This window comes from Colletotrichum tamarilloi (assembly GCF_030869305.1).
Source record: "Colletotrichum tamarilloi strain Tom-12 chromosome Unknown Scaffold_221.1, whole genome shotgun sequence".
Lineage (NCBI taxonomy): Eukaryota > Fungi > Ascomycota > Sordariomycetes > Glomerellales > Glomerellaceae > Colletotrichum > Colletotrichum tamarilloi.
This window is the reverse complement of record NW_026849605.1, coordinates 1-16,884: the sequence shown is the minus strand read 5'-3', so window position 1 is coordinate 16,884 and position 16,884 is coordinate 1. Positions and strand designations below refer to the sequence as shown.

Genomic DNA, 16,884 nt, shown 5'->3' with positions numbered 1-16,884 from the left:
AAATGTTCTGAATGCATCGCGATCGCAAATCGCAAATTGTCTGAGACGTAGAGCTTTAGCTTCTTCAATGTTTTCAATACAGGTCTCGAGACGCCGGTAACTTGAGAAGCAGTGATCTCGTCGATGTTTCTCACGGGTCTGGAGAAACCTGATGGCCTTTCTGCCGTTTTCTCGGAGGTGAATGGGATGATCCTGATGATTTGGGTGACTCTGGTGATTTTGGCGATCCTGGTGATTTTGACGGCTCAGGCGATTCGGCTGATTCAAGTGGAGGACTCGAATTTGCCTCCCCCTGACTTTCTTCGTCATTCGCGATCTGTAGTGGTTTCCGAGCATATACAACATGCCTAAAAACATGTCATCATCAACTATTGAAAACAGTGGGTGCTCATGATCATCAAAATGGAAAAGACCTACACGTTCCAATATGCGTGGTACCACGTCTTTGCCAAGTCTTTCCGAACGTCATCGCACAATTTTAAGACCTCTTCCCTTGTCCAACCCATGACGCGCGTAAGAAGACCCAAAGTCAGTGCCTCTATGCCCATGTCGAGATTGAGAACCATCCACCTCCCAATCTCTTTGAACCTCTTGTCTTTGGGCCACGTGTTCAAGCGCCAGATGAATTTCTCGGTTACAATGTCAACGAATCCGGCATCCTCGATGGCCTTGGTGTACTTCGATGGACTCTCGATCGAACGTCCACACTGCTCGCCTGCTTGCGCCATCAGGTCATGCCATCTTCGCAGTGCCGATTCTTCGGGAACGCTGCCGTCATCACAGCCCATTGGAAGGACGAAACCACCGGCTTCGAACCAACCACCAGGTGTCAGATTGCTGCCAAAAGTCTTAGTGAGTAATCCATACTCGGTATCCTTGCTAAACAACTCGAGACGCCATACTCATATATCTCTTGAATAATCAGCTTCGGATCAGCAAACGATCCTTCCATTGTCCGGCAGAAGATGAAGTCGAATGGCTCATGCCAGGCCCACGGCTTTTCCAGGTCGTCAATCTCAAATTTGCAGTTAGGAGGAGCCCTGTTTGATCCATTAGACCGTATGAAAAAACAAAAAAACGAGAGGCTGTACCACGAAGGTTGAATGGGACTCAAGTCAACACCGATGACCTAATTCCAACTTAGTCTGAGCGATCAGGAAGTAGTCCGGTATCAAACCTCGGCATCCTTAAATTCGTTCGCTGTAGAACGTGACGTATTAGCCGGGGCTAAACTCAAAGATACTGTGCATGAAAGCCACCCACCAAAAGCTATGGCCCACACGCCCGTTCCAGTGCCCATGTCTAGAACACGCTTCGCTGTTTGGTGAGCTGGGCAAATCGCTAATTTACCTTCGAGAGTGAGAGTCCAGATAAGGTGCTGAAAGTCTGCATCATACGACATGAGCATATGTGAGTCGCTTCTGCTCTGCACAGCATGTAATTTGTTTGGGATTGAATGTCACACTCACTTAGCCGGTCATTTTCCCACTACACGGGTATAATTAGCGCTTGCTCATAGAGAACTGCATCACTATGGCACTATCAGAGGCACACTTACTTGGTCGTTCGGATATTGGTACTCTGTGCCTCCAGTCAGCAATTTTAAGCATATCAATATGGCAGACAATCAATGCCATAGAGTACGAACTTCCGGCGCTGACGGAGTGGTAGGTGCGACCATTTTCGTGTTCGCTCTCCCAAACTCTTGATTTTGCCGATGAGTCCGAACTCAAAGACTCTGCGTCATCGAAGAGCTGTTCAATAAGGAAGAGGTATTCAGCAAAACATCGGAGCTAGAGCACAAGACAGTCCGCAAATAGACAGGGATAGGATTCTCTCACGTCTTCTTCTTCCAAGTCATCGTCGGCATCGAACACAGCCAACTGCTGCTGCCTTGGTTGCTGCTTCTCCTGTAATATTCATGTTAATACGTCAATATAACCGATTGGCAACCAGCCCTCTCCCAAAGAGCGGGCGAAAGTTCGCCCTCAAGGGGTGGGGGTTTGCTTTCCTCTCCATCTCCGTCGGTTGGGGGCTGATCGTTTGCAAGCATGGTACGACTCAGAATGTCGCTTGTCGAATACTTGAGGCAGATTATAATTACTTGTTCACGCGTTCTCGTGGCTGTCGAAAATGGGGCGAAAAGTCTTTCTGGGTAGCTAGACTGCCAGAGGACCCCAACGAGCATGAGAAAGCCGGGTAATTGCAACGAACAAAGAACATTACAAAAGTGACAGATTCTATTTGGCGACCCCGGCTCTTTTGACTGTTGTTGGCGGAGGCAACCGCACCACAGAAACGCATGTTGGACCGTTGCTTTGCTTGCCTGCAGTGCACCAACGGCACCATCAGGCGCTTCGCGGTTGGTTCGATACTCTGCACACAGCATCCAAGAGAGAATCTCTGTGGCCCCCAAAAAACTGACGAATGTGATAGGATGAAAAACGTGAACACTGGGTGATGCCTGCGTCGGACCAACTTGACATGCAGCCGAGATGGTCCCCCTTGTCATCAGCCAGGCCGGGCCGGATCACATTCCCTGCTTTTTACCAGCGGACACTCCACTTTCCCGACTTGGTCTTCACATCCCTCTCTACTTCATGTTAGCTCAGCGTCTGCTGTAATGTTGGAAATTCTGCCGCGTGGTGCGGCAGGTCACTCCGGAGGTGCTGACCCTGCACATGTCTGTGTGACAGTAGGTATGAAACAGTTTCCTAAGCTGAAATTCGAATGTATGATTGGCTACTTAGACGCGATGTGAACACCAAACATGATAGTGCATAAAGTTTAACAAACATCAATCAGCGTTTATCAGCCCTCCGCGTGAGTGGCCAGCTTATAATCGCCAGTGAGGATGCCAACATCATCGATCCAGTGTACAAGATCAACGGCGCAAACCGACCGAGGCCGTACCCACGTGTCAAAGGTCCCATCACCAGCGATGCAGAGATCGGGCCCGTCAGAATATTGCCCACACCTTTACCAAATGCCATGAAACTGTACACGTGCCCCGGGTCTTCTGAGAGGGCCGATCCGAACTTGTTCCATAGACAAGGAAACCCGCCCGTCGCCAGTCCGAACACCACTGAGAAGGAAAGTAAAGGTGCAAGGGACGAGGCAAAGCCCCACATGGCAAAGGTCGCAACTGCAGCAACAAATGAGGAGGCGAAGACGAGAACGAGCACGTTGTTGACGCGGTCTGTGATGTGGCCGAGGGCCAGCTGACCAAAGATCGTGGCTAGATTGTTCGCCGCTAGAATCAGCGCACCCATCGTCCCCGAGAAGCCCAACAATGTTGCGTATGTCGGTAGATAGAGAGCGGGGATGTAGTGTCCGAGAGCTTCGAGGAAGTTGGTCATGGCAAAGCAATAGAACAGTGGCCTTTTGAAGAATTTGAAATCGCCTTTCTTCAGAGTGCCCCGCCTTGAGGCAGGAAGCCGTCCTTTGATGAAGGGGATCATGGGGAGCAAGGTGATAAATTGTGCCACAGCCATAGCGCGTAACGTTGTCTGATACCCATATTTTGCAAGGAGCGACTCGAGAAGGAACGGCAAGCCAACACCACTACACCCAGCACCGGTCGACATGATTCCGTATGCAAGACCTCTGCGCTCGATAAACCACTCATTGAGCATCCGAAGAAGTGGATAGTTGACGAATACAAAGGCAAAACCGTAGAGGAACCCCTGGGTTGCGATGAGTGCAGGCACTGAAGTCGAAAAAGAGGCGGCCAGAAGGGATAAGGCACATCCCGACCAGCCAATGATGATCATGTATCGTTGCCATGCCTGGAATCGTGCTGCCAAGGGCGTTGCGAGTGGTCCACCGAGGTAGTAGACACTGGTGGTAACGGTTCCAATGACGGCAATATTTGGATTATGTTTGAGGGCAGGGTGTTTTGAGTAGTAGTCTTGAAAGACGCCATGTGACAGCGGGAAGCCTAGATACCCGTGTAAGTATTCAAGATGAAGCTTCTGAAGTTTCGACCTGCGACGGACATACCCCAGAGAACGGCTTCAGCAACAAATGACGCAAGTATGAAGAGCCAAGCAGACGACCCTTTGTCTACAGCGAGGCTAGGCCGGCTCGAGGCTTCGTCAAGGGTTTCTATCTCCCCACGGCGGACGGTCTCAAGGCTCACGGTCTCGGAGTGAACAGACATTTCGTGGGTAGACTCTGAGAGCATGTAAAGATCTGGAACTATAGGAGAGAGAGAATACCGTCATGCGTCAGATGATATTCCAGTCAGCTCATATACGGCTTTCCAACTGCTCAACTGCTCAATCAATGTGTTTGCTACATGCTGGCGGTTGGCTTGTGCTCATATCGGAATATCATACCACTGGTCTGCTGCAGGGTAAAGGCTAAATCGGCCTGCACTATGCACGCAGACCAAAGAGGTTCCTTGCATTCAACGAGATATTTGCGTGGTTTTTCTGCTGCTGTGGAAAAAGGCGATCACTTGCTTGCGCGATATGGCTGCCTCACCGAGCACTTACGCATCTAGACCTAGGTCGATCTGGCTCGCACTTGGCGGATCCAATCAGGACCTCGCGGACCCTTTCACAGCTTGTTAGTGGTAGCTTTTGGAGCGGATTAACTGTACATCATATTATACCTCAAAATTTTGAATACATTGCCACTGAAGATATATGTAATGTAGTCCGTTAACGCCACTCAGCTTCCATCTGGACCAGTGAACATTGGCCCCGTGGAGTCATGGGCTGGCATCCATGTAATACTATATTGTTCCTCACGAAGCAAAGGAGGTCCATATGAGAATGAAGTTAATAGACTTTCGTCTAGTTCAGATGACGTCGAAAGACCAACCCGCCTTCTAGTAGCAATAAACTCTTGGATGTGTGCGTGCGAGCGTTCATTACTAGCACACATAACGTTAAATGCTTCTACGATCGCTTCGAGATTGGGAATTGGAATCAGTTACTCAGAGCTCGATACTTACGAATTCAGTTCATTCATCGTGAGCTGACCCCTTGGTTTGCTTTGCTTTGCTTTGCTTCACTACTAGTCTATACTGCGTGCCGATTAGCGGCCGTGAGGTTCGAAGAGCACCTTATCAGATCATTCACTTCAACCCCTCCTAGCTTGTTATTATTGATTCTCATTTGTTTACGACTCTGAACCTTCCCGGCCTATATTAGATGGTTCGATATCATCCAAGGGGATACTGTGCAAAAACCTTCATTTTTCCCTCCTGCCATTGGATTTGGCAAGCACATTTAGCCTTGTCCTACTCACCTAGCCAGTTTTGGTAGTCCCAACCGAGATACTGCATGCTGCAGCTAGTCTAGCCAGTCGTTGAAGGCGGCGTCTTTGGCCTTGATCTGCTTAAGTAATGCCCATGCAACCCCATGCATTCCAGCTGATTCGAAGCTGAGCTCCTGGTTTTTCACGAAGTTTCACTGCCTACCTACTACGATCGCATGAGGACTGAGCAGTTCACTACGAGATTACCATGTCAGGAGAAGATCCACCTGTCTACTCACCACCGTCCTATGCATCGACAATTTATACTCCTCTGGCGCAGTCCGACGTCGTTCGGGTGTTGATCCTCTACCCCGCCATTACTCACGATGCCGAAATTCAGTGCGAGCTATTGTCGACCGAAATATCTACTTGCCAGGAGCTCGAGCAGTCGTACGTAGCGTTGTCGTATGTCTGGGGGGATCAAAGCGATCCTCAGCTAGTATATGTCAATAACCACGAGGTCTATATTGGAAGAAACCTTTCCGAAGCACTCCGTCATCTTCGTCGTCGAGATTGTCCGATACGGCTCTGGGCAGACGCGCTGTGTATCAACCAGAATGATGTTGCGGAGCGAAATCACCAAGTTCATCAAATGCGCAACATCTATTCTTCCGCTCTAGAGACAGTCATTTACCTCGGAGAAGATGATGGAAGCAATACCACATCCTCAGCTTGGAACTTTCTCGAAAGACAAAGCGAGTGGGCACTGAACGAAGACGGCAACGAAGACACCCAGCTGCCGTCGACTCTCGAGGAAGATCTTATTTACTTCAGAGGAGATGTAGCTGATGTTGAGCTCAGCGTCCTGAATAAAGCTTGGTTCTTGCGCGTTTGGGTTCTCCAGGAAGTTGTTGTATCGAAGAAAGTATCAATACAGTGTGGTCATCGACGAGTTCCATGGAACGACTTCTGCAAGACCCTCTTGCTGAACCCAAGATACCACGATCGCTATGGATACAGCATGCAAGCCATAGAAAGAGTCGATATTGTCCGCGACATGTTTCAAGCCCGCTGCGCCTACCAAGAGTCGCATGGTTTGGTCCACCTCCGACCTTCCTGGCACGCCAACGTCACCAACTATGGTGGTAGAAGCGCACACATCATCGATATGCTTGTCAGAGCTCGTCAGCTTGAAGCATCAGATCCCCGGGACAAAATATTTGCCCTCTTAGGGATTTCAACGAATGTGGATCTTGACAATAGACTGATGGCTGTTGATTACAGCAAATCTCAAGCCGAGGTACAGACTAATTTGGCTCGCTACATCATGGAAGAACATAAGAGTCTAGACATACTGAGCTACGTCGATCATTCTATCACCGGTTTGTCTTCTTTACGTAGAGTTGTTCAAGCTGATGCGCTGCCTTCGTGGGTTCCTGACTGGGACGCAAGCCAGGTCGCTCGAGAGCAGCGGCTGATGGCCATGCATGCCGCCGCTGAACTCAACGAGGGCTCGCTCCCTCTGGACCCCGCTAGCCCCATCGTTCCAACAACTCTGAGTTACCTGAGTGAAGAGAAGGATGAAGAACGTGAAAGAAGATAAGATATAGCCTCCAAGAGCATGGCGTGGCTCAACGACAATAAGGTTCTTTTGACGATTGGTTCAGTGATTGGCACCATAGCGCACGTCGGACCTGACATCAGACTTCGGGGAGCCGACGAACTTTCATTTCAAGCCATCAGAAATCAATGCGACGACCCCACAGAGTTGCGTCGGAAAATCATGGCGAGATGGGCTCGACTTCTTCTTCAGAAACACAGAAGGAAATATGTAGGGACCCACAATGATTCAAGACTACCTTCTGGCCCACCGGAACGTATGGAAAACGTCCTTCGATCATTAGGGGACACTTTAGATGTGGGATCCCACACAATCGAAAGTCACTTGTTCTCCAGAGGGCGACAGACAGCTGCCTGGTCCGGAGAAGGTGAGCAGGTCATCAACAGGGTCACTGACAGGACAAGCATGCTTGAAAACAAGTCTATCGGTGCCTACAATAGAACTGCCGGTTCTCCTTCAGAGCTTCACAAAGTTGTGTTGCCACCCGGGGCGAGAAAGAATGATCTCATGGTTTTGTTACGTGGGGCGCGAGTACCATTTGTCGTTCGGCCGATAACTGACAGCCATGTCGCGATGGACGTGGGAGAGACTCAGCTTTCACAGTTACTCCGCTCCGGCTTCGACTTATTGTGTCTCGGGAACGTTGCCTTTCTCGATCACTGCAAGCTCGTTGGGGAATGCTTGATCAATGAATGGGGGGACAGCTTCTGTCAAACGGGCAGGGAATGGGAGGTCATTGCACTTCACTGAAGATCTGCATGTATGTATGTATGCTCACGTCAACACCAGCAACAATAAGCTTGGCAACTGAGATTAAATTTTACTATCGAACCGAGTACCAGACCAACTTTTCAATCTGCTTTTGAGTTTCCCGCCATTTTCCGTCACACCGCCAGCTGCTTTGGCCCAGTTCTGGTAGCATTAGGCGGAAAGAACAGCGAAACGATACAACTTTTATGAGACTCAAGCCCAAAAATGAGCCTGCGATACAATAAAAAGCAGAGTAAAAAAGAAAAAGCGAACCCATGCTCCAAGTCAAAGTTGCCAGACTAAATGCCATTGAAATCTATTGCAAAATAAGTGACCGGTCACTTATTTTGCAACGTTTACTTGGCAACACCGATGCAGGAGAAGCATCGCTTGAAGGAGTCGGCCTCAAGAGCGAAGAGACCGCCGTGGTCAAGGAGGGTGGCGGGGTTCCAGATCTCAGGCTCGAGGCGGCCGAGGAGACCAGTGTAGCTGGTGAGACCCTGGGGCTCGGTGACACCCCATGGGTTGCGGAGGACAATGTACTGCTTGTCTCCAATGACGCAGTAGCCGAGAACGGAGTAGGCGTGGTTGGCAACAATGTTGGCACCGTGGAACTCGCGGCCGGTGGCATAGGTGTAAGCCGTCATGGGGTTGATGGTCTTGTTGTTGACGCTGTTGGCGCGGACCAAGCCCAAAAGGGTGTGGGAAGGGTGGTTGTCACAGTTGTAGTAGTGAGGCGTGCGGCCGTTGATCTGGGCCATGGCCTTGATGGGGTCACCGCAGTGAGTCTGGGTGATATCCGGCTGCTCTGAGTTGGAGCCAGTGATCCACTTGGCGAAAGCCTTCTCGTAAAGCGAGGGCCAGATGTCGGCGCCATCACTGGAGCGGCAGTAGAGAGGCTCGTTGTCGGAGTTGTTGATGGGGATCTCGTAGTTGACGTCAACAGTCTCAGTCTTGTTGTTTTGCTTGCCACCCTTGTCGTGGAACTTGACAGACAGGAAGCGCTTCTTGTCGTTGCCGTGAGTGTGGACGCGGGTGGCGCGGTTGATGGCGCTGGGATCGGACCAGAAGACAGAGAAGAGAGCAGAGACGAACCAACTGTTGCTGGAGCAGCCCTGAGTGGGGTCGTCAAACTGGCGATTGGTCTCACGGCGGTCACCAAGCTGGAACATGGTGATGTCGGAAATCAGGCGCTTGTTGACGCTCTGGAAGAAGTAGTCGTACATGTCTCGCCATGAGGCGTTGGGTGGCTGCCAGCGGCCCTTCTGCATTCTGAATGGAGTGACGAGTTCATTGATGGACATGGTGACCTTGCGGTTTGAAACAGTCTCGCCGAACTCATGGGCATGGAGAACAAGGCGAAGCTTGCCATTCTTCATGCGAGCCATCTTGACCTTGGCGTCCTTGAGGTCCTTGAGTCCGACCTTCTCGAGATCTTCAAGTTTGCGAACACCAGAAAAGTCGGGGGTCATAAGGTCCCGCTCGTTAAGGATCTTCATATCCTTCTCGTCGTACATCTCAGCCTTTCTCTCCTTCTCGTTCAGTTTCATACCGGCGAAGAGAACAGAGTGATGGCGCATGTCGAAGAGCTCATCGTAGTCGGTCTGGAGAACATTCTGAAGGATCTGAGCAGCAGCCATCGAGTGACGGTCAATCCTGCGGCCGATCAGGGCCTCAGCCAAGGCGTAGGGATTGACGGCACCGACGCAAGGGTTCTTGGGTGGGGAGTCGGGACGGGGACCATCCTTGCTGAACTCGTGGTCCCTGTTCATTTCGACGAGGTCTTCGTAGTCCTCCAAGGTGCTCTGAGATGAAGAGCCGGGCATGCTCTCGATCTTGTGGCCAAGGATAGCCTCGACAAGGGCAATGACGTTGCTGTCTCTCTCGGAACCTCGGATGTCACCCATTTTGAATTTAAAAGTTAGGTAGAGTATGTTGTAATAAGCTAAAAGATGTTGTGATTTGTTGATAGCACTGAAGTCTTTGGAACTGAGCTGGAAACTTGTTGCTGCTGGTCTGCAAGTTGATAGAATTGCGTGACATTTGATGGGTCTTTATACCTTTTCAGGCAGACTAGAAGATCACACTTTTCTCCAATTGTGCCGCAAGCTTCGGTTCTGCAAGGTGAATCATGAATGCGTAAACCTCAACTCAAACAGCTCGTACGTGTTATGCATCTTTTCCCATCGTGCGAAGGTTTCGCATGGTCTGCTGCGGGGCAACAAAGACCACACATCAGAGCATCAGCTACATACACGAGGCCGAGACTTTCCAGCGTCGGACTCGATTCTGCAAGTCAGATCAGTGAGGTCTTCGTGGTCGTATTCACCTCTCAACGTGGACGAACCATTGGTCTGAGTGTCGACGAGTATCGCCAAAGTACCTGAGTCTCGCAGTCACATGTGAAATGAGCCCGCTTCAAATGCTGAAGCAGAGCTTGACGCTAGACGAAGTCAAAGGCTGACAACTCTTTCGTGCCCAAGTCCGTGAGGGGCCTGTCAGCACGACCTAGACTTCTCTGCAGAGCCCCGCGAAGTAGGTTTCACTGAAACCCTGAGAGGACCATCGTGCAGTAGTCCGTGAGGGGTTACAATGTTGGGAGCAAATCTCAAGAGAGCATGTTCCCCGCGTGTGGACATGGGGCCATCATGAGGCTGAGAATCAGTCCCAACAAACTCAAGGCTGCAGCTTCAAAGGCTGATCAGAAACCGGGATCCTTCTGCGGCGGCAACATCGGAAGAAGCTGGGGAACTGGCCCGGTTTGAAGTGACAACCGAGCTAGACTCATACATTGAGCAAATTGTCAGGTCTATGACATAAAAGCTATGTGCCACTGATGCTACCGATGAATAGCAAACTTTTGATCCCACGTGGCGGCGCGGACTTTGTGGCGTCTTGCTCCATTTCCCCAATGTTGTCCGCAACAAATGTAGGCCGTTTCTTGTTTAGGTTCTTGGACCCCTCATTCTTGCATTGATTCCCCAACTCCATTGGCTTTCTTCATTGCTGCCGTCTCCTTGCAGAGAAGCATCGCAATCTTACGACCTTAAGCTTCATATTGAATTACTTCTTATGGGCTCATAAAACACCCGACAATAACCGCATCAGACCGGTACAAGCACAAATTACTTCGAAATTCTTGGATGTCGGTATAGAGCAATCGAGGCTTTCAAGGTTGTGATGAGAGTTGCGGGGTACCGGCGAGGCGCGCGGGGTACGTGAAGTCTAAGACGGTAAGGCTATGTGCGGCATTCGGTTTCCTCTCCTGACTTTGACAAATGTGCCGGTTCCAGCCAGAGATGCAGTGTGACAAGGTGAGATTTGGACATTCGATGATGACGATAGCGCTTTTCGGCATGTTCCAAGTCTCTAGACCAATGTCAATTACAGACAATGACCGTTCAATGACTGTTAGAGAGAAAATGGCGTTTGTGGATGGTACTACCAGGTTTCTTCAGGGTAGATTGATATTGGTTCATCAAACATCCCATCTGGCTTACTGAAAATAACCCGAATCCGAAGTGCAGCTTGATCAGTAAATGTACACAAAAGTGCCGCATTGATAGCCCTCTGTCGAAGAAATGCAGTCAGCATAGCGCAGCCCGACATGGGCCAAGTCCACAGCATTGGTGTTGGTAGAAAGAAAGGACGGTGTCTCAAGAGAATGTCGGGCCGAGCGGGGCGAGCGGCCCGAGCCCGATAGGGCGGACCCCGCCCGGCCAAAAGTGGAGTTCGTGGTGGATACCTCTGCCGCCTAACCGCCGGTTCAATAAGCCGAGAGGGACGGCGGAGGGGGAACTCTTTTCCTGGATGAACGTTTCTGTGCGCGCTTTGCCCCGAGAACTCACATACAGCGCGACTATCCAACCGGGTTCTGCGGCCAACATCATAATCATCTGAGCTGAAACCACGTCAAAGCAGCATTTCTGCTTCTGCTGTGGGCTGCGAGTGGCAGACTTTGGCTTACTGGCTCCAATGTTAAGATTTGCAAAGAGCAGCACAGTAAGAACAAGGTTTTCATTGGGAATTGCTCAATCATGAGATTGACCTTTTTCTAGCCCCGGCGTACCAGAAAGTCGGGTCGGGCATCAAGCAATGCCAAGTGCGTACAGCTACGCTCAACCTCATTCTTGACCATGAGCGTGCATCATTGCGGGGAATCGAGGACATCTTACCACAATGCACAATCAAAATCTCAATTCAAATGATCGGATAAGATTAGCGAGGGCTTAGAACTGCGTCTCAGCCTCCGTCCGCCTGCTTGCGGGCTTCGAGATGTTACAAGTCGGAAAAGATACTTTTCATGTTTTTGAGTCTCAAACTCAAAAATCTTCTGAATCTCCTTTCTCGATATTTCAAGTAATGGGTTCTTGAATTCGCTCAACTGATGGTAAAATGCAATTTCCGAGACTTTGAGGCGGAAAACTATGTATGTGAGGTGATGTCGCGAAATTCGCTGTGTCTACGTACAGCTGACGACAATCTAGTGGATCTCCATGTTTACACAGTGTGTATGCACGATACACCCCTAAGTGGAGTTGATCTGGTCTTCAAATTGCCCTCTCCACAAGGCCCAAGCAATCTTACTGCTTGTCCACAGACATTCAGACGAGCTTAGGCCCAAACAACATCAGATGGGAGGACACAACCTGGCTCCTGCGCGGCGACCATGAGAATAATTTTCACCTACCACATGCTTCGAGATTGGAATGATCAATGCATTGAGAGCTGCGTGCAGAACAGATCATCAAGCTCACGAGCATCCGGCTGTTGATGTGCCCAATCGTTATGTTTCACTTGTCAGCTCTGAGGAACGAATGCATCAAGTTTGAAGTACGACTGACGGCTATCGTTTGGTGATGTCGTTTATCAGCTGTTTCGTGGCTCCATGGGCCACTACCCCATCGAGGGCCAGACGGCGTCAGAGCGTCCAAGAGACTCCGGTCTTTTAGGGATATGCCGATATTGCAAGCTCTGCTTTTTCATTCCCTTTTGCTACTTTTGTCTCATCTAGTACGTGCATACAAGGCTTGAGGATAGGCAGAGTAACGATAGAGAAATGCGGCACCATATGCGCTGACCCCGTCTCGAAATCGACGGTGCAGACCAAGCCTTGAAGTTTTCAATTGCGCCTAGTAGTCTGTCCCCCGTATACAATTGGTCCATAAAGCATGAGGAGATTGAATTCTGCTCGATCAGATGTCTCTATATCATACGGATAGATACAACCTCACCAAATTTTAAAGGCCCCTTTCCTAGCCATGCCAGGAATTCCCTAGCGCAGACAACAAGCGTAACGTATGTGATTTAGGATCGACAAAGACAAGACAATTCTTGGGTCATTTGTTTGGTCAGCTTCTTCCCTGCCAAGATGCAGCTTGAGTCTCCGGATCAAGTCCAGCCAGCCCCTTGCCAGAAGGTTGAAGATCCGAGACACACCTTCAAAATTCAAGCGACGTGATTCGTGAAGTGTCCGAGGGGGGAATCTAGCCCGGAAATCAATTATAGGGAGGACCAGATAGCCATTCCAAAAGTCCCAACGCTGTGGTAATCCTATTTCCACGACATGCGTGCCTCCCCTGCACACACGATCATGCAAAGGCACAGAAAGCCAGAGGATCATCGTTGGTGGTGGAAGCAGCGCCGCATCCGCTCAGGTGTGCATATTTCCACCGCCTTGAGGAATTGCTCAACTCACGTCATATTGAATGAAGCGCACACTTCCTTCTACGAGAATGAGCATGGGAGAGATGTTGAACTCCACATCAATATGCTCCTATTGCTCCGACTGCATGCTTGGCAGGATATGTGAGTTTACTGATTACCAAATCGTAACCTCCACGACTCGATTATTGATGCATCTGTCCAAGATGGGAGACTGCGCTTTTCAATCCTCAAAGCCTCACTGCTGACAAGGAACAGAAAGCTGCCTCAGAGATTTTGAGTGTCTGGTTTCTCTGTCTTACCAAGACATCCAGATTGAACTAAGTCAGCATGCCAGCAAAGGCAGTCTCCCATTCCCTAAAATGCCATTGTTAGTGTAACAAACAACCTGAGCTGTAATATCGCTACATTCTTGAGAGTTGAGACCAATCCTCTGAAGGAGTCAGGCTCCAGCCATCGCGCAGTCAGTTTCGTTGTCTCCGAAGCCAATATACAATCCGCGTCCACCCAGTGCGGGCTTAACGTAACATGGATAATGTTCATCAGTTCGATGTGAGGCACGAGGGTAGATATTTGCCACTGCTCAAAACAGAAGCTGGCCCCTGAATAGTTGTTCTAGCTCATCTTTCAAAAGGCTTCCCACGAACACTACTTGCGGCACTGCGCCTTGACCGGGAATCTCACTTCCAGAGAAGCAAACGAAAGTGTGCAAGATATTCAGTAAACCCGTTCGATCGGCCAAGTTCTCTACACAAAGTATATCAACATCAAGCGGCGAACAACGACGTACGATCAGCACAATGGCGCGGTTTCCAGTAGCCCGGCTGCTCCTGGCATTGCTAGCAACGGCTTTCACCAACGCGCAACTTTCCGATCAGTCGCAGTACAGCATCCCTTGCGTGATGCAATACGTCGGCTGTGTCCTCATCCCAAACTTCAACACGGTCTTCAGCCGTCTACTGGGCGACGCTGCTCTGACTCCTGGCAAGTGCCAGCGGTTCTGCAGCGATCTTGGTTCGACGTACGGAAGCCTATACGACGGTTACTACTGCAGATGTTCAATTGTGCCCGAGACGGTATCGCCTGTCATCATTTCAGTAGCCGAATCTCTATGCAACAGAGTGTGCCTAGGCGATTCGAACGCGAGATGTGGTGGAGACCCGAATTATCTCAATTTGTACAAAGCGGTTGCTACGTGCGGAACCAGCAGTACCACTGCCACGACATTGTCTTCATCCTCGACGGTGACCTCTCAGACAACCACGGACACGCCTTTGACATCGTCATCACCGACGTTAACCTCCTCCGTCTCCTCGTCATCTTCGTCCTCCTCGACGGACTCAACAACGTCGACCTCAACAACCTCAACGACCTCGACAACCTCAACAACCTCAACGACAAGAAGCATCCCAACGTTCCCAGTCAACACCCTAGTTCCCGCCCCCCTCGCACCAGCACGGTACATAGGTTGTGGCCCCTTAGATAACTCCATGGTCAGCGACGTCGATCTCCTCTTCAACCCCTTGGTGGCGAATCAACCAGTCGACTGTCAACAGTACTGCAAGACCAACAGGCGAACGATCACCATGATGTCAAAGTTTCTCTGCATTTGCAGTGTCCTAGTGCCAGGAGCGGTAACACCGTTCTCATCGGAAATTCTCCCAAACGATAATTACTGCACAAATCCGTGCAGCTTGTTCCCCTCGGCGCCTTGTGGCGGTGCGATTCCGTTTGAGCTGGGCGCGCCGGTGTACACCGTGTACCAGCTGGACGAGAGCCTCCTCAACTCTACGAGTTCGAGTTCATCTTCGACCGTCTCCTCTACTTCGACTACGTCTTCTCTTTCGTTGAGTTCGGATACATCGGTTTCTGGCACCAGTACGAGCTTTAGTAACAGCATGCTTTCGAGTACATCAAGCCTACCAGCCAGCCCAGTAATCTCAAGCACTTCTCCATCATCGTCGGCGTCATCTTCAACATCGTCCCAGGGATCATCAAGCAGCGTCAGTTCGCTCTACTACTCAAATACAACCTCTCTAGCGACAACTTCAAGCCAGTCAGCGACCTTGAGCACTTCAGCCTCGACTACACCAGCGTCAAGCGTTCCCAGCAGCGGATCCCCCCTTACGACTCTACCGCTTTCTTCAACGTCTCCTACTTCAGTCTCTGCTTCAATCCCTTCTGAGACGTCGAGCGGCAGCGCTCCATTGTCAACTACGTCTCCTGCCTCGACAGCGAGTAGTGGATCCAGCACCCGCACTCTACCAACCACGGATCCCCTCCCGATAGATACGAGGTCTACAAGTCCTACTCTCGCGTCCACAAGTAGTCCTCCAGTGTCGAGTACTGCGTTCCTTCTCACAGTCACCGTACTGAATCAACCTGCACCAAGTCAAACCCTTAACCCCTAGGTGGATGAAGTGCGAGGAAAGAATTTTGTAAACATATCTTCAGTAATCACGTAATGTCATTAAATGTAGAGTTATATCCACCTAGAACAATCCCCCGGGGAGGAATGAATTTCAAAAGACGAGCTATATTTGAAAGATTTATTTGATTTTTACTTCATACCTAGTCAAATTGAATAGCTCGTTATGCTTCAAGTGCATTGGTTTGACTTTGCGGTTCAATTGGAATGGTCCTGAAGGCCCCATTACCAGGTAAGAGAGAGAGATCTGGCTTTAGACGAGACATTCTGGCGAGAGGATTGTAAAGTCTGAGACGGAGACCCATACGAAAAGGGTGTTTGCTAGCATGAAGATGAATAAAGCCCATCAACGTATGACCCCGCAAGACAGGCTATCATTTCATGCCTCATCGTCTTTGCATGTAGATAGATAGATGGCACACTCATACTCATTCAACAAGTCTTAACCTGCCCCTTCTCTACGAAGCGCATTCTCCATTTGCCCCCGTCGGGCCCGGGGACATGAGGGCAAGCGAACTACCAGTCCAAGGCTCATCGTAACGTCAATTTTGGTGAAAAGAACTTTCGTTGAGCACATAAGCGTAGTTCAAAAGTGCATTAGCAGCTTCCCTTGCATGGGCCAGCCTTTCACATATTTCATTTAGCTTAAGTGAGCTTCGTTTCCAGCAAGCCTGTGCATCGCCCAGAACTTACTGTTCACTTGAACTGGTAATTGTGTCGTTTCTGTGTCTTCGGAGTTCTATATAGGCGAGTAGTCCTTGTCTTCGGGTAGTCCAAGTAACCTCGGGAGCGAGAGATCGGGGAGTCCGGAGGTAGACCATCAAGCTTAGTGGTAAGATGATTAGGTATCAGCGGGTATTCTAGCAGCCCCTCTGGAGGCAAAGAATGAGTACGGCATGTATAATATATTAGGGGAGTTAGACTGATATTAGATTGCGTGGGAAGCGCATACTCATTTTCCATGATGATTTAAGTCAACATACCCACTTCCTGGCACCCCCCTGTTTCTGGCACCACAAAAACGATGGGATCACAACCCAACCTCCTCATTACTATTAACTATTGATCCTCAACCACACCCACTACAATACAGCTGCCAGCCTCACTAGGGCATTCAGAGTCGCTGGATTCAGCCGTGATAACCTCCTTTTCACCCGCTTCGATTTGAGCCCGATGGATATCCCTGATGTTCGCGAACTTCGTATTGGGATCG

At 50.0% G+C, this 16,884-nt stretch overlaps 5 protein-coding genes across 5 annotated transcripts; 2 read left to right on the top strand and 3 right to left on the bottom strand.

Moving 5' to 3' along the window:
- Positions 1–130: 130 nt before the first annotated feature.
- On the bottom strand, positions 131–1,910 carry CTAM01_16432 (methyltransferase domain-containing protein; the record flags this gene model as incomplete). Its single annotated transcript, XM_060532425.1, has 10 exons — positions 131–347; positions 418–837; positions 903–1,040; positions 1,092–1,129; positions 1,178–1,200; positions 1,264–1,386; positions 1,470–1,488; positions 1,559–1,581; positions 1,649–1,793; positions 1,842–1,910. Coding segments are annotated over 10 exons (1,215 nt in total), but the record flags the coding sequence as incomplete, so codon positions are not given.
- A 693-nt stretch (positions 1,911–2,603) lies between these two features.
- CTAM01_16431 (major facilitator superfamily transporter) lies at positions 2,604–4,980 on the bottom strand (the record flags this gene model as incomplete). Its single annotated transcript, XM_060532424.1, has 6 exons — positions 2,604–2,685; positions 2,914–3,940; positions 4,003–4,200; positions 4,341–4,404; positions 4,500–4,560; positions 4,964–4,980. 6 exons carry the CDS (start codon positions 4,978–4,980, stop codon positions 2,604–2,606), a joined length of 1,449 nt encoding a protein of 482 aa, XP_060372994.1.
- A 496-nt stretch (positions 4,981–5,476) lies between these two features.
- On the top strand, positions 5,477–6,811 carry CTAM01_16430 (uncharacterized protein; the record flags this gene model as incomplete). The annotated part of the gene is made up of 1 exon (XM_060532423.1): positions 5,477–6,811. One exon carries the CDS (start codon positions 5,477–5,479, stop codon positions 6,809–6,811), a length of 1,335 nt encoding a protein of 444 aa, XP_060372993.1.
- A 1,124-nt stretch (positions 6,812–7,935) lies between these two features.
- Positions 7,936–9,486, bottom strand: CTAM01_16429 (uncharacterized protein; the record flags this gene model as incomplete). The annotated part of the gene is made up of 1 exon (XM_060532422.1): positions 7,936–9,486. The coding sequence occupies one exon, from the start codon at positions 9,484–9,486 to the stop codon at positions 7,936–7,938; it is 1,551 nt and encodes a 516-aa protein (XP_060372992.1).
- Positions 9,487–14,043: 4,557 nt separating this feature from the next.
- CTAM01_16428 (uncharacterized protein) lies at positions 14,044–15,428 on the top strand (the record flags this gene model as incomplete). The annotated part of the gene is made up of 3 exons (XM_060532421.1): positions 14,044–14,364; positions 14,454–14,702; positions 15,141–15,428. 3 exons carry the CDS (start codon positions 14,044–14,046, stop codon positions 15,426–15,428), a joined length of 858 nt encoding a protein of 285 aa, XP_060372991.1.
- Between the last annotated feature and the right edge of the window lie 1,456 nt (positions 15,429–16,884).